The sequence below is a fragment of the Lynx canadensis genome, chromosome B3 (genome assembly GCF_007474595.2).
Source record: "Lynx canadensis isolate LIC74 chromosome B3, mLynCan4.pri.v2, whole genome shotgun sequence".
NCBI classification, from domain to species: domain Eukaryota; kingdom Metazoa; phylum Chordata; class Mammalia; order Carnivora; family Felidae; genus Lynx; species Lynx canadensis.
This window is the reverse complement of record NC_044308.2, coordinates 51372510-51397664: the sequence shown is the minus strand read 5'-3', so window position 1 is coordinate 51397664 and position 25155 is coordinate 51372510. Positions and strand designations below refer to the sequence as shown.

The window sequence follows — 25155 nt, the reverse complement described above, 5'->3', positions numbered from 1 at the left end:
TCAGTTAAGCATCCAGCTTCAGCACAGGTCATGATCTCAAGGTTTGTGGGTTCAAGCCCCACAACGGGCTCTGTGCTGACAACTCAGAGCTTGGAGCCTGCTTCATATTCTGTGTTTCCCTCTCTTTCTCTGCCCCTCCCAGACTAGGTAGGGCTCTCTGTCTTTCAAAAATAATTAAAAAAAATTTTTTTTTCATGGAGTCAACTTACAGGGATATTGTGAAGGCTAAAAAATGCTGTCAGCCAGACTGGACTTTTGGTTACTAAGGACCCTCTAAGCTTCTTCAAAACTTGGTAGTTTCTGCAAATACTATTCCTCTCTGCTAGGAGTGGTCTTCCACAAACCCTTCAATAAACAAGTCTCAGTTTAAATCTCTCTTCCACAGGGCAGCTTTCCCTGATCCAAGACTAGTCTTAGGCTCTCTGTACCTCCTTCTTAGTACTTACTTCATAGAATGTTAAATAATTATTTGCAAAATGACTTCTCCTCCACCACCTATAAGTGCTTTAAAGAGAAGTACTATGTTTGTCTACATTATTGGTTATCTAGCACCATGCCTGATTCCTATCCCATATGATACTTGGTTTGATCTGATTGCACAACCATGAGAGGTAAATAGAACAAGTATCATTATCTGCATTGTTCAAATAAAATCAGCTCTAAAAGTTTATTTCCCCAAGTCAAAGTCATAAATCTAGAAGTCAAAGGAAATTTTTTAAATTTTTGGTAGAATAACTTGGGGGTGCCTGGGTGGCTCAATCGGTTAAGCGTCCGACTTCGACTCAGTTCATGATCTCGTGGTCCGTGAGTTCAAGCCCCGCGTCGGGCTCTGTGCTGACAGCTCAGAGCCTGGAGCCTGTTTCAGATTCTGTGTCTCCCTCTCTCTCTGACCGTCCCCCATTCATGCTGTATCTCTGTCTCAAAAATAAATAAACGTTAAAAAAAAAAAAAATTGGGAGGGCACCTGGGTGGCTCAGTCGGTTGAGCATCTGACTTTAGCTCAGGTCATGATCTCACAGCTCTTGAGTTCGAGCCCCGCATGGGGCTCTGTGCTGACAGCTCGGAGCCTGGAGCTTGCTTTAGATTCTGTGTCTCCCTCTCTCTGCCCCTAACCCAGTTACATTCTATCTCTGTCTCTCTCAAAAATAAACAGTAAAAAAATTAAAAAAAAATTTTTTTTGGTAGAATAATTTTATAATTCAAAATCTACCTCTATCACTCTCAAAAAAGGAAAAATAATATACAATCCCTAAATTATTTTGGAATATTTCCTTTCAGTTATAATCCTCAAACTTTTAAATTAAAGGCTAATGGAATCCTCTATAATCTAAAACTATTAACATACAAAGAAAACTTATAAAAATATTAAATTTAGTCAGAAACATGTAATTATAAATGAATTAAAATGTACATGACACATGCCACCTTAAAAAGTAAAATCTAACAAAGATTTAGTGAAATGTTTCTTCTATGGTGCCAGTTTTCCAATAAATTTCAAAGTGGCACTTTATGTAACTGAAGAATGCTTGCTTTTCCCTACTTTTGTTTATCTTAGTACACAAAGCTATAAATGGGTATGCTATAAAAGAATGGCAGGTTATCTACTTTGTAGGTCTCAACAGTCTACAAATTAAGAATCTAATAATATAAAATTCTATATGGAGTGCTAGTTCCAGGTTCTCAATTTACAACACCCAACCATGAAAAGCCCCCTTTTCCCCCTGCAACTCATGTAGCATTATCATAATTGCGCTCTACAAATGGACAGTTCAAAAAATATAAATTGCTTATATTATCCTAATGTAAGGAAATACATTAAAAAGGAGATCTTCCATTAATTCTTTTAACTACATATTCTAAAAATAAAGTAGAAAAATTTCAAACATCAACTGTTTCAGATCATCTATGCCCTCCATTAGCAGAAATAATTGGGAACTATTTCCTTTTAAGAAACTTCAGAGATAATCATGCCAGCTTAGATACTTTCTAAGCAAAAAAGATATATTGCTAGTAGAAAAAAAAAACTTATTAAAGGTAATGATTCAATAGCTTCTATATGTGTAAGCCCATGGCCCAGGCATGGTGTTAGTCTCTTTACATACCTGTCTCCTTTGACCCTGTGGCAGGTGTTATCCCCAAAGATGAGAAAACTGGCTTGTTACCTGCCCAAGTAACTAGAATTAAGTGGGTAAAGCCAGGATTCAAGTTTAGGTCTTCCTGAATCTAACATGCATGCTCTTAACCACTGCTATCCTTCCCTTAACAATTTGTTTCTTATGGGGCACCTGGGTGGTTCAGTCAGTTGAATGTCCAACCTTAGCTCGGGTCATGATCTCATGGTTCGTGAGTTGGAACCCCACACTGGGCTCACTGCTGTCACTGTACAGCTTGTTTCAGACCTGCTGTTCCCCCCTGCCATCCCTCCTTCACTCACTTGCTTTCTCTCAAAAATAAAACATTAAAAAAACCCCAATTCCTTTCTTATATATGTTTCCATTCTTACATATATATATTTCCATAAGGCAAATATGGCATCATACAAGAATAAAGTTTAATTACAGAAATCTCAAGTTAACATTTTCCATTTATTACTCATTCAATGAGCACTATTACAGTCCCATTACCCCTCAAATCTGTCATCGATAGACTACTTATACTACAGACTACTTATACTACAGGACAACAGGATTTGACTGCTAAACAGGGAGCCAGGCTATAGCTATTGTGTGATCACTGCATGAAGACACAATAAAATGTTCAGTCTATAAAACTTCACTACTTCATGATCATAGATCACATATGTAATCCAGAGAAAGACAATGAAATAGAAAAGAACACTGACCAGGAACCAAAGATCCAGGTTGTAGTTTAAACTCTACCTCTAATCAGCTTTGTGATCTTAAGTACTCCTCTGAAATTGCTCATTTCAAAGTCAGGAATCCTTTTTTCTTTACTGGTTTAAAAAAAAATTTTTTTTTTACATTTATTTATTTTTGAGAGAGACAGAGACAGAGCACAAGCAGGAGAGGGGCAGAGAGAGGAGACACAGAATCCGAAGCAGGCTCCAGGCTCCAAGCTAACAGCAGAGAGCCTGACGTGGGGCTCGAATTCACCAACTATGAGATCATAACGTGAGCTGAAGTCGGATGCTCAACCCACTGAGCCACCAGGCGCCCCTTTTCTTTTCTTTTTTGCCTGCAGTGTTGGTTTGTTGTTAGGATCAAAGAGGATAGGATAAAATTACTTTGAAAACAATGACATTCTACACAATTAGAATATCATCTTCCCTGGTGATCTTCTAGGGGACAGCAGCATAAACTAAACATGTTTGCACAAAAATCAACCTCATTACTGGAATAATCCTTTAAAGCAGCAAGACAAAATAGAAAAGAGCCAGAGAGTCTAGGAGCTCAAGATCCTTCTCCTTAACAAGCTGTGCTATCACATTATTTAATTTAACCTGAGTCTATTTCCTCATCTGTAAAGTGGGAATAATAATTTCATTGAGAATTATAAATCACCTACCACATTACTTGGCTCTCAAGCAATTTAAGTTTCCTCTTTTCCTTTGCAAACATCAGGTCTACAGGATGTTAGTAAAAGGTAAGTGTACACACACACACAAACACAAATAAAGGACAATACGTTACTAGTAAACCACATTAATAACAATAAGGATAAAATTTAAATCTTGACTACTAAAGCAAGATTTATGACACTGATATTTTTAAACTCCTTAAAAAATGTCATTTAACAAAAGTTAAACATTTAACAGCACATTTCACAGTTCAATAATTTGCAATGAAGGCTAAGCAATAGCTAAAATTTAACATTGTTAACAACTTTGGAAATTAAGAAATTTATGGGCTTTCTCATTAAATCAGTTTTTATCAAAAAACAAAATGTTTTACCGTTAGGTCAGTACTGGGATAAATTAAGCCATAATAAGTTATATTAATTTCCACTCACATAGAGATTTCTAGCCATCATTATTGCCAAAATGATTACCCAGTGATTTGTATTCATTATGAAATGGTACAAATAACCTAAGTGGCCAAACAGCAATCCAAAAATACTGTGTTTTTAAGAGCTAAAATGTTTCTTAAAATTAAAATATTAATAAGTACCTAGAGACTTAGTGGCGTTTCTCCTCAAAAGATTTGAGGTTATGATGACCTAGATTAGCTCTAGAAGCAGAGCCTTGTTTACAAAATCTCAGATCTTGGAGAGAAGAAAATGTTCTAGCCTGTTTTTTGGCATCATTCATACTACATTGTTTAAAATGAGCTAGAACAGGGGTTATTTATAATCTAAGATACTGGACAAACACTTTGTCTAATAATATCTTGTACACACACTAATTAGATTTAGCAAGTATCAAGATCAGGTATAAGAATGCATTTTAACATCCTTAGGTACTCTTCATAAATTAAAACCATCATCATTGCACAAAACGTGCCAAGATGTTCATGGGTTCCCATTTACCTATACCCATACTTCTTAAAGACAAGTTCTAGGATGTTATCCCCTGATACTATATTATAAAGAATGGTATGCTTGATTCAGTCTTAAAATCTAGAGGCATCATTAATTTTTTATTCTGCCAAAAATGATGTTTACTAAAAGTATCTCCATGGAAAATAATGAAACTTACACTTATTTGTCCCTTTGGTAATCTAACTTTGTGAACTAAGAGTATTTTGTGGGGCACCTGGGTGGCTCAGTCAATTAATCATCCGACTTCGGCTCAGGTCATGATCTCACAGTTCGTGAGTTCAAGCCCTGCACTGGGCTCTGTGCTGACAGCTTGGATCTTGGAGTCTGCTTCAGATTCTGTGTCTCCCTCTCTCTGCCCCCTGCCCCCACTCACACTCTTTCAAAAATGAATAAAACATTTTTGAAAAAGAGTATTTTGTAGATAAAGAAACTGAACCATAAAGATTAAGGCAGCTGGTGGGTTACCTACCTAGTTGAATCACCTAACCCAGGTTTAATTCCAAGCCCTTTGCTTTTCTTTTTCCACAACTACCTATCAGTGGTACATATCTTTACCTCTACTAATTATGCCAATAGTCATACAAATGACAGATTCGGCATTTCAAATTTTGGAGAATATTAGCAAAAATCTGGCAAAATTCAACAGCTATAGAATTAAGTAGACCTCATGTAGCTTTAACAAAGACTCAACTGTTAAGTCCCTGAAGCTCTAGTACTGTGCTGGCATTTTTAAAAGTTTGCTAACTTCAGACTATTTTGTATAGTTTTGTTTCCAAATAATAGGACTAAACTCTCCGGCTACCTATAACACCTCAAATTCTAACGTATCTAAAATTGAACTAATTTCTCTCTGAATAGGATATACCATTATTGTTACTCCCAATTCCCTAAGCTTGCAAACTTTGGAGACAATCAAAATAGCCATTAATTATATGCTTATTAAATACCTGGCACAGGGGTGCCTGGGTGGCTCAGTTGCTTAAGCATCCCACTTCAGCTCACGTCATGATGTCACGGTTTGGTTACTGGGTTCAAGCCCTGCATCCAGTTCTGTGCTGACAGCTCAGAGCTTGGAGCCTGCTTCAGATTCTGGGTCTCCCTCTCTCTGCTCCTCCCCTCCTCATTCTCTCTCGCTCTCTCAAAAATAAATAAACATTAAAAATAAATAAATAAAAATTAAAAAATTAAATAAATACCTGACACAACCATTCTCTTAGATTATATCATTATAACAAACCTATGAAGTTAATACTTTTATTACCTCAATTTTAACTAATGAGTAAATTGAAACTCAGAGAAGTTAGATAATTTTATCAAGGTTACACAGAGCAGTTGACAAAAACCAGAACCTGAACGCAGGTCTAATTCTCCTAAATGCGAAAACAATCTGTAGGATGAAATGTGCTATCAAATTAATTTAAGGGGTTGGAACTATCATTTGTTTTTAAATAGGAAAAAGAAAACATCGGCCATCACTTAGCTTTGCTAAGTAATGACTTTGGTTTGGGGGAGGGAGTGTTGGGATTGAGAAGCAATGTCAATTGTCTTTGTAACTGTGGGCTGACAAAAATTTTAAAGCCACTGCTCCATGTTATAATGTCTCTTAACCACCGTCATCCCCTGCCATGTCCCCTAATAGATATTTGGTTCAACCGTATCATATTCAACCAACATGGACTTTGGAAGCACATATCAAAGGCTGATATTAAAATTTATTTTACTAAATAAAGTTTAAAAAAGAAGTAGGGGTGCCTGGGTTGCTCAGCTGGTTAAGCATCCGACTCTTAATCTAGGCTCAGGTCATGATCTCATGGTTCGTGGGACTGAGCCCTGTGTGGGGCTCTATGTTTACAGTGCAGAGCCTGCTTATGATTCTCTCTCTGCCACTCCTGAATGTGTGTGCAAGCTCTCAAGATAAATCAACTTAAAAAAAAAAAAAAAAAGGCAGATACTAGGGATTCACGACCAAAATTCACATACCTCACATGCTGCCACAATTCAGTTCTTTACTAGGGGTGACAGTATACAAGTAGAGACACAATTGTTTAGACACCTTTAAAGATGAAGAAAGTACAAATTCTGTAACTTATTGCATATACCTGTTTGTGGATAGTTTTCTTTTTCCTCATTTAAATGCTACAGTCAATCTGTCAAAGCTGTTCATTTTCAACATTATTGTAGTCTATACAATTATGTCACCCAGAAAGCCAGTGGGAAGTACTTACACTTATCATGGACTACCTCAATTGTTTTTAAACTTTTAGACAGGAAGGTTTTAGCTGCATTGCCTAGAGGGCAAAATCATGAAAGCCTCATGAACTGAGCACCTCAAGTGAAACTTGCACTTACTGAGAAGTAAATTTCCATTGCTCATTCTCCAAAATAAACACACACACACACACACACACACACACACACACACCCTATACTCAAACCAAAAATATTTGAGATCACTACAAATAGAAGAGGGTAGTGAAATGTAGGAGTTCTACAGATCTGATCTGTGTAGACCATGTAATATGCTCTTCCTCTGGGCCACTCCCCCTACTCCACACCTGAGCCTCTTTCAACCCAGCACAGGGTAAACCTCTAATCCTGATTTGTCTGTTTACTCAGGAAAAAAAAAAAGACCGCCAATTCCAGAGGCCAGAGGCCATGTTAGTTCTTGTTCATCAGTGCATTTCCAGCACAGTGCTCAATGAATATGTGTCTGAGAGAAGAGAGGGAAAGGGACACAAATGTCTAAAGTTTTACCATATTTGAAAATAAATTCTAAAAATGATAAATCATTTTACCAATGTTTTATGTAATCATTAATATTTATCACAGAAGAATATTCATAAGAATATTCTTCATTCATAAGAATATTCATCATTCATAAGAATTCAGATGACTTTGAATAAAAAGAACATTTTGTCAAAATATGTGCATTTTGGTAAAAACATCTTAGAAATCAAACATCTCCAGGGGCGCCTGGATGGCGCAGTCGGTTAAGCGTCCGACTTCAGCCAGGTCACGATCTCGCGGTCCGTGAGTTCGAGCCCCGCGTCGGGCTCTGGGCTGATGGCTCAGAGCCTGGAGCCTGTTTCCGATTCTGTGTCTCCCTCTCTCTCTGCCCCTCCCCCGTTCATGCTCTGTCTCTCTCTGTCCCAAAAATAAATAAACGTTGAAAAAAAAAATTAAAAAAAAAAAAAAGAAATCAAACATCTCTGAAACAAAGTCCAAGTGTTTTGTACTACTAAATCCAAGTAAGCATTCCATGTTGTCAATCCCTTGATTTATACAAGAGTCCACGTAAATTATAAAATATTATATGCACTCTCTTACAGAGCATAGCTGGGGCAAATTATCTACCTCAAGCTATATTTAAGCTATTTTAATACAGAATGAAATAGGAGTTATAGAGTGCTCTAGCAGGACAGAAAAATGGCTAACAATTAAGGTGACCATAAAATTCTTTGTCCAAACAAGGATACATTTAGAGTGAAAGAAGACAATGAAATAGGATTGGGCACAGAGGTAACAGGCATAAACCAGGACTATCCCAGGTAGTATTTCCATCCCATCCCCTAAGAAAATCTGAACCTCATAGCACAGTTAAACAGATATAAAATGGTTAACTCAAATTATTATACTGAATTTTTTTATTCCATGAAACTCACTGATCAGCCAAAACATAAAATTTATATTTTATATTTGAAATACTTGACAATTGTCTATCAATTTTGCAGATGCTCTTTTAAAAAAAAAAGGTACCATGTGCAACTCATTGCATCCTAGCTTACTTTTGTCTGAAAGGAGAAAGATAAAGTCCTCACCCATAAGGCACTGATAGTGATTATGTATGCAATAGGCACTTAAAATGTTTTCTCCAGTGTCTAATAAATCCTAACTCCATACCAAACACTGTCACAAGTGTGAGTGAAGAAGGCAGATGTGTCCCAGTCCTTGGAGAACAAATATTCTAATGAAGAAGACAATCTAAAGTGAGCAAATGAAGGAAATACAAATTATGGTATACGGTCTGTTCTTACTTCAGTTCCTAAAGCACGCCAGGCTCTTTATAAATTCAAGACCATTGCACATACTAGGTGCTTGGCCTGGAATGTTCTTTCCCTCAAACCTCACATAGTTGACTCCTTCACATCCTCACCCTACTTTCTAAGAGAGGCCTTACCTAATCATCCTAACCAAAAGGGCTTCTCCCTGCCCTGGGTTAAGCCAGCCTCTTAGCCTTTGTAAGTTTCCTTTAGAATATGTACTTATCTTACTTGTTGAAGAAATGTTAATATATTAATAATAGGTAACATCTTTTTTCTTCAGAATCAAATACTATTCTAATCATTTTACATGGACTACCTCATTTAAACATTATGATAGCCTTTTAAGTACTCTAGTCCTGTTTTTCATATGACAAAATTAAAGACAGATTTTTCTAATTCTTGATTTTTATTTATTTTTCAAGTTTTATTTTGAAAATGCAGAGCGCGAGCAGTGGAAGGGCACAGAGAGGAAGACAAAGAATCCCAAGCAGTCTCCACAGAGCCTTACACTGGGCTTGAACTTGAACTGAGCTCATGAACCCTGTGATCATGACCTGAGCCAAAAATCAAGAATCACTTAGACAACTGAGCCACCCACGCACCCTGAATTCTTGATTTTTAAATTTTAGATATTTTCTCTAATTTCTAATTTCATTGCATTTTTTCTTTTTAGCTTACTGTCTTAAGGATGAAATATGCCTTTTACTTCCAGTCTATTATCATTTAGCTTTCTTCTGAAGGAAGGTATATTTTCTTTGGAGAACAATGTTATAATATAATCACCATTCTTTCTTTCAAGTTCCCTGATGAAGGCTGATTGATCATTAATTATGTCATTTCTGGTGTAGAACCTAGAGGCAATTGTGCTTTGCTAGACGCAGAAATACAGAAACACTGGACTGGCGAGTGGAAATTTGAGTTTCACTTTAATAGTTGGACAGGTTATTTCTTTTTCTCTGGGTCTTAGGTTTTCCTAACTATAAAAATCAAAGACTCATACTTTCTAAAGACCTCCCCAACTCTGATTTCCAGGAATAGCATGAGTTTCAAAGTAATTTCAGAATAACAAAAGGATTTTAATGTCCTGAGCTCTTTTTGATGGAATTTAATCTGTACCACAATGTAACCTGAGGATTTTTTTTTTTTTCATTGTTAGCTATTTTGAGCCCTCTGGCAGATATGTGAACTCTGCAACATAAGCAAAATAAGAAAAAACACAGGTCAGGGTTATTATATGTTAGACTACAGAAATATGCCTCTGGACCAGCATTTAATTGACACAATAATTACTAAAACTTGAATACGCTTCCTCAAAGGAGTAGATATTTTCCTTATTCAAACTTCTGAATGAGAATACCAATTTAAGAACATAAATCCCAGACAATTTTTAAGAAGTTATAAATGAAGAGATTTAAGATTTCCTGCTTTGTGCTCTTTCTACCACAATACACTGAACAAACCTCTTCTATGGCCAAAAAAATTTCTTTTCTTGAAGCCTTGGTGTGAAAGTATTTATTTGGTTGGGTAGCAGGGAGGATATATGTCCATTTCCTCCTTAACATAGGTAGGAAAGCTTATCAGTATTGTTGGAATCTCCTTGCACTCATAGTTCACAAGTGGTTGGAAGGTACAAGGGCCTATAATCCCAGAGTTTATGAAGTTTCTGCCAGCAACTGTCTGAGAGAAAAAAACCCTCCAATTTTATCCTGGTTTTTTATTTGTTATAACACACAGGTACTTAAAAATAGTGTAGTTTACTACTTTAACAAGAGTATCATAAAACAATAGCTATGGCCTTGTCAGAATTGTGTACCACGTTAATATTCCCAGGAATTTTCATAAAAGAGAACACTAATCCTTCATATATTAAAGAGTGGTGGCAAAGGGAAAATAGATGGAGAAGAAAAAAGATTAGCCAACAGAGAAGAATATCAGGTAATTTTTATAATACCAAATCATAATGTTGGGGTTAAAAACTGATTTTAAAACTGCCAGATATTGAATAATAATTTTTTGTTAGTTTATAATGAAATTAAGTAGAAATACACTGACAAATTATTCTTCCATAAAGCTCTCTTTAATCAGACCAAACTACTTAATAGTGCCTATCAGGTGAATGAAGCTCAAATCCCTTAGCTTGACATTTCAAATGTCCCTAATTTTCCTCATTTCTAAGAAATCCCTACAACTCACGTTAGTCTACCTTCTGTCCCTTGAACATTTTAATTGCTCAGATTGTCCTCTCTTCCAGGCCTCCTCCTCTCAATCTTTGTAAACTTCCACCTATCCCAAAGATGCCTGATCTTTTAAGGCTCAATACAGCTGTTGACTCTAAGACAGGCTGTGCCGTGAAATTAATCTCCGCAGGTGAAATGATTTCTTACCAACTCTGATGATAGTTATTTTTACCATTTATTCAGTTATCAGATATCGTATGTTTGCATAGTTATTTCATTTGATCTGCCAATAACCTTGAGAAGTGGGGTAAATATTCCCATTTAGAAACAAAAACTGATACTAGAGAGTTAATTCTTAGGGTTACAAAACTAACAAATCACAGGGAAAGAATGCATAAAATTTTCCAGTAGTAAGTTTTATGGTACATCACAAAGATACTAAAATTCATGCAAACATTCATTTAATAGTAAATATTTATTGAGCAGCTACAAAATGTCAGGCACGAGTCCACGCATAGGGAAATACAGTCGTGAACAAACGTCACTAAGTCCCTGCCCTCATGAAGCTTACATTCCTATTGGGGAGAAAAACAAATAAGTAAATAAATACAGAACATCAAGTCAAGCAGTGATAATCACTACAAAGAAGAGTAGGGCAGTGTAAAGAGAAAATTAAAAAGCTGTACCTTTCTTGATAGGATGGTCAGGAAGGCTTCTTTGAGGAGGTGACAACTGAGCACAAAGTCAAATGCAGTAAAGGCCAGCATCATGAGACTTGTATTCCAAAAAGGGATAGCAAATGCAAAGGCCCCATGATGTCAACGTGCTTGTGGTGACTAAAGAACAGCAAGACCAATGTGCCTAGACTGCAAGGATCTTACAAGTATACTAAAAAAATGAGGTCAGAGAGGTAGCCTGAGACTTTAGGATTAAAATGTAATTCTTCCCCAATTCAAATATAATTCATTTCAATTAAAAAAAATCTTGGAATTTCATCAATACTCATTATTCTCTTAAATCTATTTGGTCCAAGTAATCTCTTTTTTTAAGCTAAATAAAATGAGGAAAAATCTGCTAAAATCTTAATTAACTGTCCTATATACACGACCTAATTTCTCCCCCCCACCACCCCAACACCAATACTTTCATCCACTTATACCTTTACCTATTCTTATGGTATAATCTAAAACCTTTCTAAATGTTGTTCAACATCAGGGTCTAACTCTCTTTCTGTAACAGGAAGCAATTTACTTCCTTAAAAAGGTAACATGATTAAAGACAATACTGGGACAATGAGAAATGTGAATATACAATGTATATTAGATATTAGCATCGTGCCAGTGTTAGATCTCTTGAGTATGATAAATGCACTGCAGGTATGAAGGAGAATATTCTTACTTTTAGGAGATACATGCAGTGGTATGATGGTAAATGTCTACCAACTGGCTCTCCAGAGGAAACAGCAGCTGGTTTGTAGCACTGCCAATTTCCACGTTGTAAAAACTGGCCACTATTGTAGATAGCAAGCAGCTAACTTGATACAGAGTTGGGAAGAAATGTACAGTCAGCTTTCACATGCTAATACCAGTCAGTTCTAGGTTGAATAACTCAGGGTTGATGTGTCAGGTCTACAACTTACTCTCAAATTCTAAAAACAAAAAGTAAAAATGAAAACTCCCTTGGGGTGCCTGGGTGGCTCAGTCGGTTAAGTAATTGACTTCAGCTGAGGTCATGATCTCACGGTTCATGGGTTCAAGCCCCACGTCAGGCTCTGTGCTGACAGCTCAGAGCCTGGAGCCTGCTTCAGATTCTGTGTCTCCCTCTCTCTCTGCCCCTCCCCTGCTTGTTCTCTGTCTCTGTCTCTCAAGAATAAATAAAAGTTAAAAAAAACATTTTTTTAAATGAAAACTCCCTTGTGTCTATCTAATCTACCACCCACCTATCGAGAGAGATAAAAGTGGTAAAATGTTGACAACCTATGAAAAGGCATTTGATTATTAACTATATGATTCAACTTTTCTTTGGATTTAAATTTTTTACAAATTAGAAATTATAAAGCAAACAATGTAGGAAGTTTAAAGAAATTCTACAGCCAATTCTCTTGCAAACAGATTAAATCAATTTTTTGGTGTATCGGTATCCTTTCATCAAGTACAGAGAATATGATATAGAACTTCAACCTGTAAAACGCCTCCAAAAAAAGCAATTTGCCAATATTAAGTGCTAAAATTACACATGCTTTTACTATTATAAATTTAGAAAGAAATTACCCACTAGATAATGTGACAAACTATGATACCACATCACACACACACACAAAAAAAAACCCTGCTGATTTGGTTTCAAAAATGTAAAAGAATTTTTTAGATGTCAGGGTAAGCTTTAGTTTTTTTCTTTTTTCTAAGTTTGTTTATCTACTTATTGAGAGAGAGAGAGAGAGAGAGAGAGAGAGAGAGATGGGAAAAGGTAGAGAGAAAGAAAGAGAGTGAGAGAGTGAGAGAGAGAGAGAGAGAGAGAATCCCAAGCAGGCTCTCAGCAAAGAGCCCGATAAGGGCTCCAACTCAAGGACTGTAAGATCATGACCTAAGCTGAAATCAAGAGTCAGACACTTAACCAACTTGAGGCAGCCAGGTTCCCCTGAGGGTTAGATTTATAAATGGACTGATGCCAGATATTGATACCAAATTTTAATTTCATTCAAAAAGATATTAATTTGGTAAGCGGGAAAATAAAAAATGAAAACCACATACTAATTTAAAATGCTAATCCCCGGGGCGCCTGGGTGGCGCAGTCGGTTAAGTGTCCGACTTCAGCCAGGTCACGATCTCGCGGTCCGTGAGTTCGAGCCCTGCGTCGGGCTCTGGGCTGATGGCTCAGAGCCTGGAGCCTGTTTCCGATTCTGTGTCTCCCTCTCTCTCTGCCCCTCCCCCGTTCATGCTCTGTCTCTCTGTGTCCCAAAAAAAAAAAAAATAAATGTTGGAAAAAATAAAATGCTAATCCCCAATGATAAATTGGTTGCACTGCCAAAGGGTAAGTTTTTAAGTCCAAATAATGGTCATATTTGGAATATTACTTATAAATAATGTGAATTATGACTAGATTCCCCAGGCTAGCCTACCAAAGATTTCTTAATCTATAATGGCCATTACTTGCAGCATTATGGAACAAGTCTAAATTCAAAGAAGTACAAGGGCCATGGTCCAAGCACTAAATCAATCCTGGGTAGTATTCTGATATGAGGAAAAAGACAATTTGGGGCACCATCTCACCACTTTAATATTTTCCATCAACCTCCTAGTGTCCACCTCTACATCTCAATCTCATTACCCCAATGCTGCTCTAAATGTTCATTGTGGTATATTATCACCCAGAAATCATTGGTGTGTTCCAATTACCCACTTTTTCTCTCATTGCATACACATTATAGATGTGTAGTTCAATGCTGGTTTTGAGTTCCTCCAGTTATATGTTGAAGAACACAAATTTCAGAGTAACATTAAGGATATGTTGATCTCTTACACCTGTAATGACTAGTCTTCACAACAGAGCATGAAAACACTCCTCAGTGCAGATAATTCAAGCTGTGTTTCCTTGGAAATAAAACACTACCAATCCCTATCCTGTGCCAGGCATATGCTAGGGTGCTGAACCACAGATGCTCAGTTCATCTCTCCTACAGTCCTTAAAACTGATGGTGCTAGAATGCAAAGACATCAAGTTCAGATAGGCTATGCAATTCGCTCAAGATCATGTGACTGGTCAAGTGCTGAGGTTACACTTTCTATCTGCCTGACCTTATAGACTTAGGGTTTTATCTCTTCCTGCTTCATAGCATGCTACTAAAAAGGACCCACTAAGCTACTTTTATACCAAAATATGGCCATCATTTCAAGATTCTTTAAAAATGTTTATTTAAATATACATTTATTGATCTAGGTAAATCTCTAGTTAGTATAATTTCAGGCAGCATAAAAAGGGGAAACTTTCAAAATGGTAAAAATCAGGTACTATATGAATGCATGTTTACATGGAGTGTCCCCAACTAAGATACAGTAAGCTGTGCTTAGGCACACTTGGCCCTTTGCTCATCTACACTAATGATTAGGCTCACTGGGTCAACTAGTCAACGTATCTAACACTTCACAGTTTATAAAGTTCTTTGGCACATCATCTCACCTGAAGCTCAGAAGCACCACTTTGAGCCAAATACATTTTACAGAAGAGAAAACAGGTTTGGAGCTTAACCCAAGTCACAGAACTGTAACTGACAGAATGGGTCCCAAGTCTAAACTCTAAAACCTTTGAGTCTTTTTCCTATTAATCTACCCTATCTCTTGTACTCGTAAACCTCAAGTTCTTCAACCAATGTAATCTCTCTCTCAGACAAATAGCCAACCAGAACAAATCTTGCATGGTGGGTAGATGGCATAGAGTTCTAGCAAATATTTGTCTGTGGATCATTTGTTAATCAGATATGTACCAACAGGGAACACCTATACCAAATAGCTTTTGCCTACTCCTTCGTTATTTTATAATGTTGTATTTCAATTCATTGAGATTTAGTCAATTTAAAAATATAGTTTTCCTTTAAGTCATGGGCAAATGCATTTTAAATCTATTTTTTAAAAAGTGGACATAGGGGCACCTGGGTGGCTTAGTCGGATTAAGCAGCTGATTTTGGCTCAGGTCATGACCTCATGGCTCCTGAGTTCTAGCCCCGCATTGGGCTCTGTGCTGACCGCTCGGAGCTTGAAGCCTGCTTTGGCCTCTATGTCTCCCTCTCTCTCTGCCCTGCCCACCCCCCATGTTCTATCTGTGTCCCTCAAAAATAAATAAACATTAGAAAAAGGGGGGCTTGCCCTTTAAATTAATAAATAAATATAAAAATTGGGCATAAAGTTGTGATAATAGCCTAAGAGTCAATAATTCAAACAAATCCCTAAATTGGCAGAATTCTAATTGCTGTGAGTAAAACAATCAGTGATTGCTGACCTCTGCTTATACTCCTATTTGCTCAACAGTGAGACACCCTAGTCATTCATTCTTTCACCGAATATACATTAAGCACCTCCTATGCACCTACACTGCACCTACCGTATACAAGGATGTCTGCTAGGTAATGGGAATACAGCTGTGAACAAGAGACAAGGTGCTTGGTCTCAGGGAACTTAAAATCTAGTTGTGGAGACAGACAATAAACAAACATTTACAAAATGCAGTAAATACAATGAAGGAAACAGACTGTTGAGACACAGAATAAAGGACATCCAATTTAATAAATATAATAGCAGCTAACATTAACTGAACACTTTAGATAGGGTAGTCAGAGAAAGCCTCTATGAAAAGTGACATTTAAGCCAAGATCAGAAGAATGACAAGGAGCCATCCATTTGATGCTTAGGGAGCAAGGCTTTTTAGGCAGAAGGAATAATCCACACAAGGCCCTGAACGGTCATCAAAAACCTAAAAGGTATCCAGTAGGGCTGGGCATGGTGAACAAGGAGAAAAAAAATGCAAAAGGCCTCATTATAATTTTATTGCATCCGTATCTTTTATATGAAAAGGAAAATAAGAGAAAACTCAGCTCCGATCATTGCTGTCTTTGGTATTACACATCGATTATTGTCTAATATTTTTGACATGGTTTTCACATTGTTACCCAGTCCATCCTGTTTCAGTTTAACATGAATGTCTAATATAATGAATGAACTATTCTCATTTTTCACCCATTTGAGAAAAGACAGAATTAATTATTGACAAATCGGTTTACATACTGAAAAAGAAGTACTGTTTCCAGATACCACCAATTTTTTTTGTTATTACAAAATAAAATTCAGTATTAAATTAGAATTCTAAGATTGATATTAACTTAGTTTTTAATATCCTCAGCCTCAAATGGGGGAAACAGAGTCCTATAATTCGATATAAAGTTGAGAAGACAAAAAAGTAAATATAAATGTTTTTCATTTAACCATTTTTTCTATACTTGTTCATAATGCAGAATGCTCAGTCTCCATGGGTTTCTTCACCTTTTTGAAATGGAAATCACCTTTTAAGTCACATTCCCTATACACACACTAGCCTCTCGATTCTGCCTTCCAATTATCTTTTTTCTCGTGCTTCAAAGAAATGACAGTTTCCATGCACTGAATCATTTCCTTCTTACTAGATGATTGGCAAAAACATAGACAGGGAAGGTCTATGTCAATCCTGTTAGTATCTAATTTCAGAAGTTAAATCAAACCAGCAATTATTTAACAGCTACAGTGTGTCAAGACCCATCAGTGTAAATGGATGATAGACCAGCAGTAACTTTTTTTTTTTTTTAACGTTTATTTATTTTTGAGTGAGAAAGTGAGTGAGTGAGCAGGGGAGTGGCAGAGACAGAGAGACAGAATCCGAAGCAGGCTCAGGCTCTGAGCTGTCAGCACAGAGTCTGACATAGGGCTTGAACCCACAAATCGTGAGATCATGACCTGAGCCAAAGTTGGATGCTTAAATGACTGAGCCGCCCAGGCGCCCCTAGACCAGCAGTAACTTCTGACTTGATATCACAGTGAGTACACAAAACATGTACAGTTGAATTAGCCTCTCTTTTGTCCTCTAAATGACTTAATTCTTAGAGTATGGCTTATAACAAAAGCAGTTCACATCTGAATGTTTACCATGTGCCAGCCACAGTTCTAAGAACACTAAATACGTGTATTTAATCCTGAAAACAACCGTAAGCAAGATACTATTACTTTCCTCATTGTAAAGATGAAGAAGGTGAGGCAGAGAAGATAAGGAGTTTTCCAAGGTCACAATACTTACCAGATCTGTTTTGTGTTTTCCTCAAGCCAATTTGGTCCCATTATCTTATAATGTCAGAGGATTAAAAGTATATACTTGAGCTCGCTTCAAACCTGAACTAGCCCTCTTGTTAGCTATGTGACTTTGGGTAACTTACCAAATCTGTGAGTCAGATTCATTTATTTACAAAATGAAGGTGACAAAAACATCTACTTCCTTGAGCAACTGTGAAGATTAAATGAATGATATATGTAAACTATTTGGAACAGTGTCTGGCACATAGTATATATAAAAGTCAGCTGTTATTATTAACACTACCACCACCACCTCCTCCTGGGAATTTAATAAAAGGCTTATTAATCTCGACTACTTAATCTCATCAACATTTGTTTTCTTTTCCTCTAACAGCTCTCATTTCTATTGTTTGATTTACATTGGCTAACAATGAGCTATTTTAAGCAAATAAGCAAGGCATCTTATTCCCTTGGTAATTGTTTGTCTAGGTCTAACCAGTTCTTTCCTCCTATTTCAGTTGCCTAGGAAGAAATTGGTTGAGGTTAATAGGGTTATATCATATCCTAAGTAAGTTCATAAGCCACTGTTATACTAAGGTTAAAGCCTAAACTTGTAATATAATAAAAACGGGGGAGGGGAGTCTCTTAGTTTTTTAGGCTGCTGTAACAAAATATCATAAACTAAGTGGCTTATAAACATCAGGAATTTATGTCTCACAGTTCTGGAGGCTGGGATATCCAAGATCGAGGCACCAGCAGATTAAGAGTCTGGAGAGAGCTGGCTTCCTCATAGATGGCTGTCTTTTCACCATGACCTCAGATGGTGGCCACTTTTATAAGGGCACTAATGCCATTCATGAGGTCTCCACCTGATCACAACCTAATCACCTTTTGAAGGGTCCACTTCCTACCCACCATCACTTTGGGGGGGGGGGGGGCTTAAGATTTCAACACATGAATTTGGGGAGGGGACACAAATCTATAACAAGGGAAAAAACTATGATTGCACTCCTCTCAGTTTTAACCTCAAAAAAAAAAAAAAAAAACAACCTATTTGGTATTTGGTATCTGTTTGGTATTTTGCTTGTGAAACACGGTTTACACTAATAGTGTTTATTTAACAATCATAAATCACCAATAATATGTATTCAAATATGAATTGGAATATAGTATTTTAAATTACTGATTTATTGATGATTTACTAGATTTTATAGGCAGACTTAGTCTTTTGTAACAGTTGATAAGCTCAGATAAGTTCAGATACTCTTAGAAATGTCTGATGAAAAAATTGTTTCTAACAAAAGCATAAAGCATAGCAAACTTTTACCTTCAAAATTAAAAAGCTTTTTATTTTCATGCAATACCATAAATTTAGGACTCCAGAAATACTACACATGTATAACACAAGTAATTATTAAAGGTTAAAACCATAAAGCGTTTTAATTGTTTCAATGCAAAGGCCATGCTTTAGACTTTTAATACTGGGCACTCAGTATCTATCTAGGACCAGGTCCAAAGTTTACATCCTTGGGTACAAGGTGGATTACACTGTTGAACCTCCCAGCTGCCCAGCTCTAGTCAGCAGTTAACACATTTAATAGATTTAAAAATCCATTCCCAGGAAGTTTAGTCCACCCACGCCCCCCCTTATATTTTAAGCGATGATTATAACAAATGACAGTATAAAGAAATTATACATGTATGTCAATCACCCTTTCATAGTTTTATTTTCTCAGATGACTATATATTAAAAGCCAATTAAATCTCCTTGAGCTTTAGCAGATTGAACACTATGAATGCGAAACGTAACAAAACAAAACAGTATGAGGTTATTGCACATTTGATTATTTTCTTTCCTCAAACATTCTTTTGTAACTGGCCAACTGTTAGGCATCTAAACATGATCAAAGGTACCATTTACTTAAAACCTACTATGTGTTAACCACTAACATATTTCATTCTAACAACTATGAGAAATTAGAATTACCCCCATTGTACACACAATCTGAGACTCTGAGGGATTAAATAATTTGATAGAAGATTACCTAGCTAGCAAGTAAAGGAACAAAGATACAAACAGGTCTATTCCCAAATCCTGTGCCAATGATAACATCAAAGACTGATCTTTGGCTGCAATGCCCAAGTAATGTTACGCTACTACTTAAAACTTAAAAAAATAAAAAAATAATTTACCTCAGACTATGGTAAAATACTATTAACTATTGTTACTATATAGGCCAATGGCTACATTTAGCATCTTAAATTATCTCAAAGTACAGAAATTTTCCTAAAAGACTTTTGCTTAATCAATTAGCAAGATGGACCAATGCTTTCCATAGCCTCCATAAAAATAAACTGGCAGACACTGGCTGCTAACAAGGTACTTTCTAGTTGTTTGCACTTTCTACTTCTACCAGTTGAGTTGTATGCTTCATTACAATCTGGTGTTTGTTCTCAAAAGTTATTTATAATACCACCCTATTTATAATAACTAATTTATTTAAATAATATATAAATCAATGAAATGAGTGCGAAAAAAGGTTATTTCTGTGAAAACTGCTGCATGCTTTGGAAAGAACATATGTGATGAACATGTATTCCCTCCCCTTCTGAAACAAATTCCTATTGACTTCTGTATATACAAAACATGTATAAAATTGTGTGAAACATTAATAATTTTAAAATGTTTTTAAACATAAAAGATACCATCCTCACACTGCTCTGCAAGTCTTATTTCACTTTTAAGAAAGCGAAACTAGAAAACTAGAAAAAAACAAAACAAACCAGAAATCTTAGGTGCACATTATTGGTGTCATTTATATAAGAGCATATGAAACTCTGAAAAACTGACCCCATTTAACCCCCCCCCAAAAGAACCCTGAGCCTGCATAAAAACACAGGTGAATTAATTAAAGCTGTTATATTTATGGTTCCTCACTGAAACTGACTTTTTAAACTAGCCACCCAACTACTTATTTAGAAACTCTCTGAAGCACAGCTGTATCCTGCTAAGCAAATATCTCGGAGTCTCTCTCTACACTAGAATTCACACACTTTACTCAGATTCTCATAGAAATCTGAAGGGTTCTCCTATTTACTCTTATTTTATAGAGAACTCAGTGTTAAGTATAGTTACCAAGTTCTCTAGCCCAGAGACCAAAAGCAGTGAAATTAAAAGGAGGCAAGAATAAACATTAACAGCAAAGACTGCTGACAGCAGCAACAATTAAATGAGAATTTAAAAATCAGATCTCACAAAAAAACAAAAAAGGAGACGTGATTTAAGTTAGAGGCAAAAACAAAAACCCCAAACCCAAAAAGGTCATAAATTTAAATCTCTCTGTAGGGCCTTTCTAGCCCTGTTTTAGAGGTCTGTCCATACATCATGATTAGAGTTGAAAATATTTTTGGCATTTAAAGAGTAAAGTTTCAATTATACAGAGAATTCACTCAGTTTCTTAGACACCGACGTAGAAGCAAATAAATTATTACTGTCATTTAGCTAAGCACTGCCCGTCATGTGCCTTTCCAACTGCAGGTCAAGAAATCCATTCAATGGGTTGTGACAGCAGTTTTTAAAAATAGAAATAGAACAGAAAAGACAAGACCACACTCACAGAGTAAGGGTAAGTACGTTTTGTGAAAAGTTTATTTTTGTATTTCTATACTGTTTGGCAAAGTAAAAGATCCTTTAGGCCATGGGCCTAAAGATCCCTATCATCATGATGAAATATAATCACAATACTAAACTTGCAATTCTATCATTTTTACATCATAAGGCTAAAGAAAGCTACAATTTTCAAGAGAAAAAATTTATTCTTATTATATTTATTCTTAACGAATAAAGGTATTTATTTTTCCTAGTAATCTGTATCAGCATATAACTAACATTTTATTGTGTTTGGTACCAGTTTTGGCTAAAATAGAGGTGTGTGCAAATATTATTTTTTTAAGCTGCTTACAGCATTAAAGCAAATTTTAACAACAACAACAAACCCCAAAACAAATAGCTGCTTTTATTTTATTTATTTTGACATGCAATTACTGATCTTGGTGCCATTTTTCCAAAGTCACTGATGTACTCTAAAAATCTCAACTTGGCATTCTACACAAGCAACCTGCTTAGTAACAATACACTTACTAATACTTCATGCATACATAGCTGATTTTTTAAAAACAGCCGAACACTTAAAACTAATTTAAACCACTAACTTAAGTATGGCTTTCTCCACTTCTTCCTGGTGCATTTTAAAAGGCACCATTAGCAAAGCCCTATTTTAAAACTAGAAAAGAAAAAGCCTTTGAATACACTTTGATAAAAATAAGGAAATAATATTTTATTACATCTTTTAAAAAATGAGCATCTCATTTATATGAAGATAAATTACTATTTCCAATCCTAAAGTCTCAACTCTGTCATCTAGTCCAACTCTGTACCAAATACAATAATCCTCTTCCAACAATGTTCCTTGGAATCAAACCCACACCTAAAAGTCTTCACTCCTAACTACTACTCTATTAATAATCTCCTAAACTTGGTCCTTGTCATTAATCAAAAGAAGGTTGATAAATTAGTGTTTAATTCCTTTTAAATCCTTGAAAAACAGAGTATACGTTATTCTCATAAATCCCGAAAATACAGGTTTAGAAAGGAAAGGACACATTTAAGGCTCTGGACTGCTTTGCAAACTTTTAGAGTTTGCCTAAAGCACAAAAATCAGCTAATAAAAGCACTAACAGTAACAGAATAGTATTTGTCAACTCAACCTTAAATTTTCTCAGTTTATCAAGTTCAAGTTCTCCAGTTGAAAGTTTGTAAACCGTAAAGCTGCAGTTAGATTGATGTTACCAGAAAAAAAAAAAATTGTGACTCTAAAAAGATGTCAAGTATTGTGGCAACGGATACAAATGCTGCTCCTGGTAATTTCATTTTGAGTGACACTAGAATATCTCTTGAAATTACTACTTTCCAAACACTTCTGAAGAATATATCCTCCCATCTAGATTCTAACTCTGTCTTCCTTGTGCCCTCCTCTACCTCACCTGCTGGAACCTATAACAGAAACAAGTGGGCATATGTAACAAGCAAAGAATTGATCCTGCCAGAGAATTAGGTTAACAATTACAAACCGGGGCACAAAAAAAAAAAAAAAAAAAAAAAAAAAAAAAAAAAAAAAAAAAAAAAAAAAAAAAAAAAAAAAAAACTCCTACTGAAGTAAGTCATTTACCTCGGTCTGGCTTCATTTTCACATCCAATTTCCACCCAAGGTGCTGTGAAATACACTTGTGGGTTCTTTCAACAAGCTCGCCGCTGATTCTGTGGCTACAGCTCCGTTTTCAAAATGCTGAAAGAGACCAAAATAAAATTAATCCGGCCAGGCTCTGATACCCAGACCTTGCAAGAAAACTACTGTGAACAGGCCTCTTCCTGGCAACTAACTGCGGTGACAGCAACCCTCGGCAGCTCCGAAAAAAGCAAAACTCTCTGTGCACGGCCTGCCCCATCTCCTCCGGACCCAGCACCCCTCTTCCCGCCCGTGTGCTCTCCAGGCCAAAGTGTCCTTCCTTGACACAGCGTCTCTGAACCAAAAGAAAGATCTATTTATAACCTGGAGGTACAGGCAAGAAAGAAAAAAAAAAAAAAAAAAAAAAACAGGTTCAAGCAACACGAGCTAACTAACCCCTTTGTAAAAAACGCCGCTGGGAACAGAGGCACCTCCGCACTGGCTGGTATAGAAATTCTCCGTCCAGGTGCCCGGGCGCAGGAAACTCTTCACGACCCCTAGCGCCTCGCCAGGAGCCCCGCCCGCCCCCGAAGGGCCTCACCTGTGTAATTACCCTCTGGCTAGCCTTCGTGTGGCAACCGCGGCCAAGTTTACACAATAAGAGGGTCAGAAAGAAATGCGAGTCATCTCCTCGCGCCCAGCCCCCAGCCCCAAACGAACTCTACTGGGCTGTCCCGGGTCGTCCCCCACCCCACACCCCGCCACCGCCACACGCACCAGACCCCCAACCCTGACTGGCCCGACCTGAGGTGGGCCTGAGGAGGGGTATTTACAGCTGGGCGCTCGCCCCTGCTCGGCGCAGCCTGCCCGCTGCGGGCGCCTTCCGTCCCTCCGCGGCCCCGGATTTCCTTCAGCCTCGCCGCACCGAGCGCCGCGCCAGCCCCTCTTCCCGCCGGAGAGTTGTTTTCATGGCTCCCTCGGCCGACCTCTGCTGACTAACTCTCTCTCCTCGCCCGTCCCAAACCCTCCTCCTCTTGGCACTTCTCTGCGCCGCTCGCCCAGCGGCTCACATCACACTCCCACCTCAGACCCGAGGCTCCGAGAGGCACAGGGCCGGCGAGAGCGGAACGTGGCGCGCAGCGGCCCCCGGGGCTGCGTTAGAGGACCATGGGGGCCCGAGACGACAAGCCCGACGCGGCTCCCGGGCGCCCTTGTGGCCATCCACCCCCGCCTCAGCCGCCGCCTCGCTTCACTCCCAGCGCTCAGCCCGTCCCCCTGCCCGACTCGCACCCGAGCCCCGCGGCCCCCGGGCTTCGCCCGCCCGTCGCCCCGGCCGGCCCGCTTGCCCCGCGCCTTTGCCAGCTCCTCGCCCGCCCGCTGTCTCTAGCTCTGGCGCCCCAGCTCCCGATCCCCCTCGCTCGCCCAGTTCTTTCTCTGCTGTTTGCCCTGTCAAAACACTGCCCGGGTCACGTGTCCCAACAACAGCCAACCCACCGCTCGTCACTTCCTCCCCGGCGGCCTCCGCGGCTGGCGCCCGGTTGTTATGGCAACACCCCTCACGCCCGGGGCCGCTAGCCCCGCGGCCTGGGTTTCGGTGCAGGTGCCCGACTGCTGCGCGGGCGCGGGGGAACGGCAGCTGCGAAGGGCTGACAGAGACAGAGCCTGGGAGGCTCGGGAGGCGCGAGGCGCTGCGGCCCCGCTCGGCCCCTGGCCGCGCTGAGAGCCGGCTGCCGCGCGTCTGGGACCAGGAATCCGAGCTGCGCTATTAGAACACAGGGTGACTGGGGAGATGTCATCCCGGGCCTGCCCCAGACGTGGAGGATAATTATAGTCTCCTCCTCCTCCACATGGGATGTTGGCTCTGGGTTGTGACCGAGCCCCAGTGGATTGCAGCACACGGTGGAACCCGGGTCTAATGTGGCAGGAGAGGGGGCAGCCAGGCGCACCAAGGAGTGAGGAGTTCAAGAGCAAGAAGCCCCTCTCCCTCTAGATTTTCCTAAATCCCTAGAGGTTTTAAGTAGAATTCGGAACCCAAGCTCCCAAGATACTCGCTGTGCTAAAAATAACTTTTATAACGTCTGAAACCCTGACTCATGGCAGGAAGACACTTTTGACACCATGTTATTGTTGAGGAGCTGTAATTTTGTTGTCCTATAACAATGTGACATGATGACATTTCGTGTTGTGATGTGTCATCACTTCAACACAAACAGATGACAAGGATCTGCAGTAATTAAAAAAAAAAAAAAAAAGGCAGTCCTAACAAGGGCTGAAGCTATTAGCTACTCAGTTTATAGACAAAGTACATACGGGGTTGTGAGCTCAAAACAGACAAAGTACCAAATCTGCAATGCTCTTGATGTCATATGAAAAGGTTTTTTTTTTTAATGAAATAATTTTGCATTTA

General features: G+C 38.2%; 1 protein-coding gene across 5 annotated transcripts in view; it reads right to left on the bottom strand.

Moving 5' to 3' along the window:
* The window catches only part of FAM214A (family with sequence similarity 214 member A), an 88869-nt gene extending 64925 nt beyond the window's left edge, over nucleotides 1-23944 (bottom strand). For 3 of the 5 annotated variants that reach the window (XM_030318151.1, XM_030318155.2, XM_030318154.1), the window contains exons 1-2: nucleotides 23205-23511; nucleotides 22752-22868 (exon numbers count right to left, since the gene is read on the bottom strand). In XM_030318151.1, coding sequence (XP_030174011.1) covers nucleotides 22752-22767 — 16 coding nt within the window. In that variant the 5' untranslated portion in view covers nucleotides 22768-22868; nucleotides 23205-23511. Of the gene's footprint in view, nucleotides 1-22751; nucleotides 22869-23204; nucleotides 23514-23552 lie in introns of those variants that run through there. The other 2 variants (XR_003969442.1, XM_030318153.1) reach the window with 2 other exon arrangements.
* Nucleotides 23945-25155: the final 1211 nt, after the last annotated feature.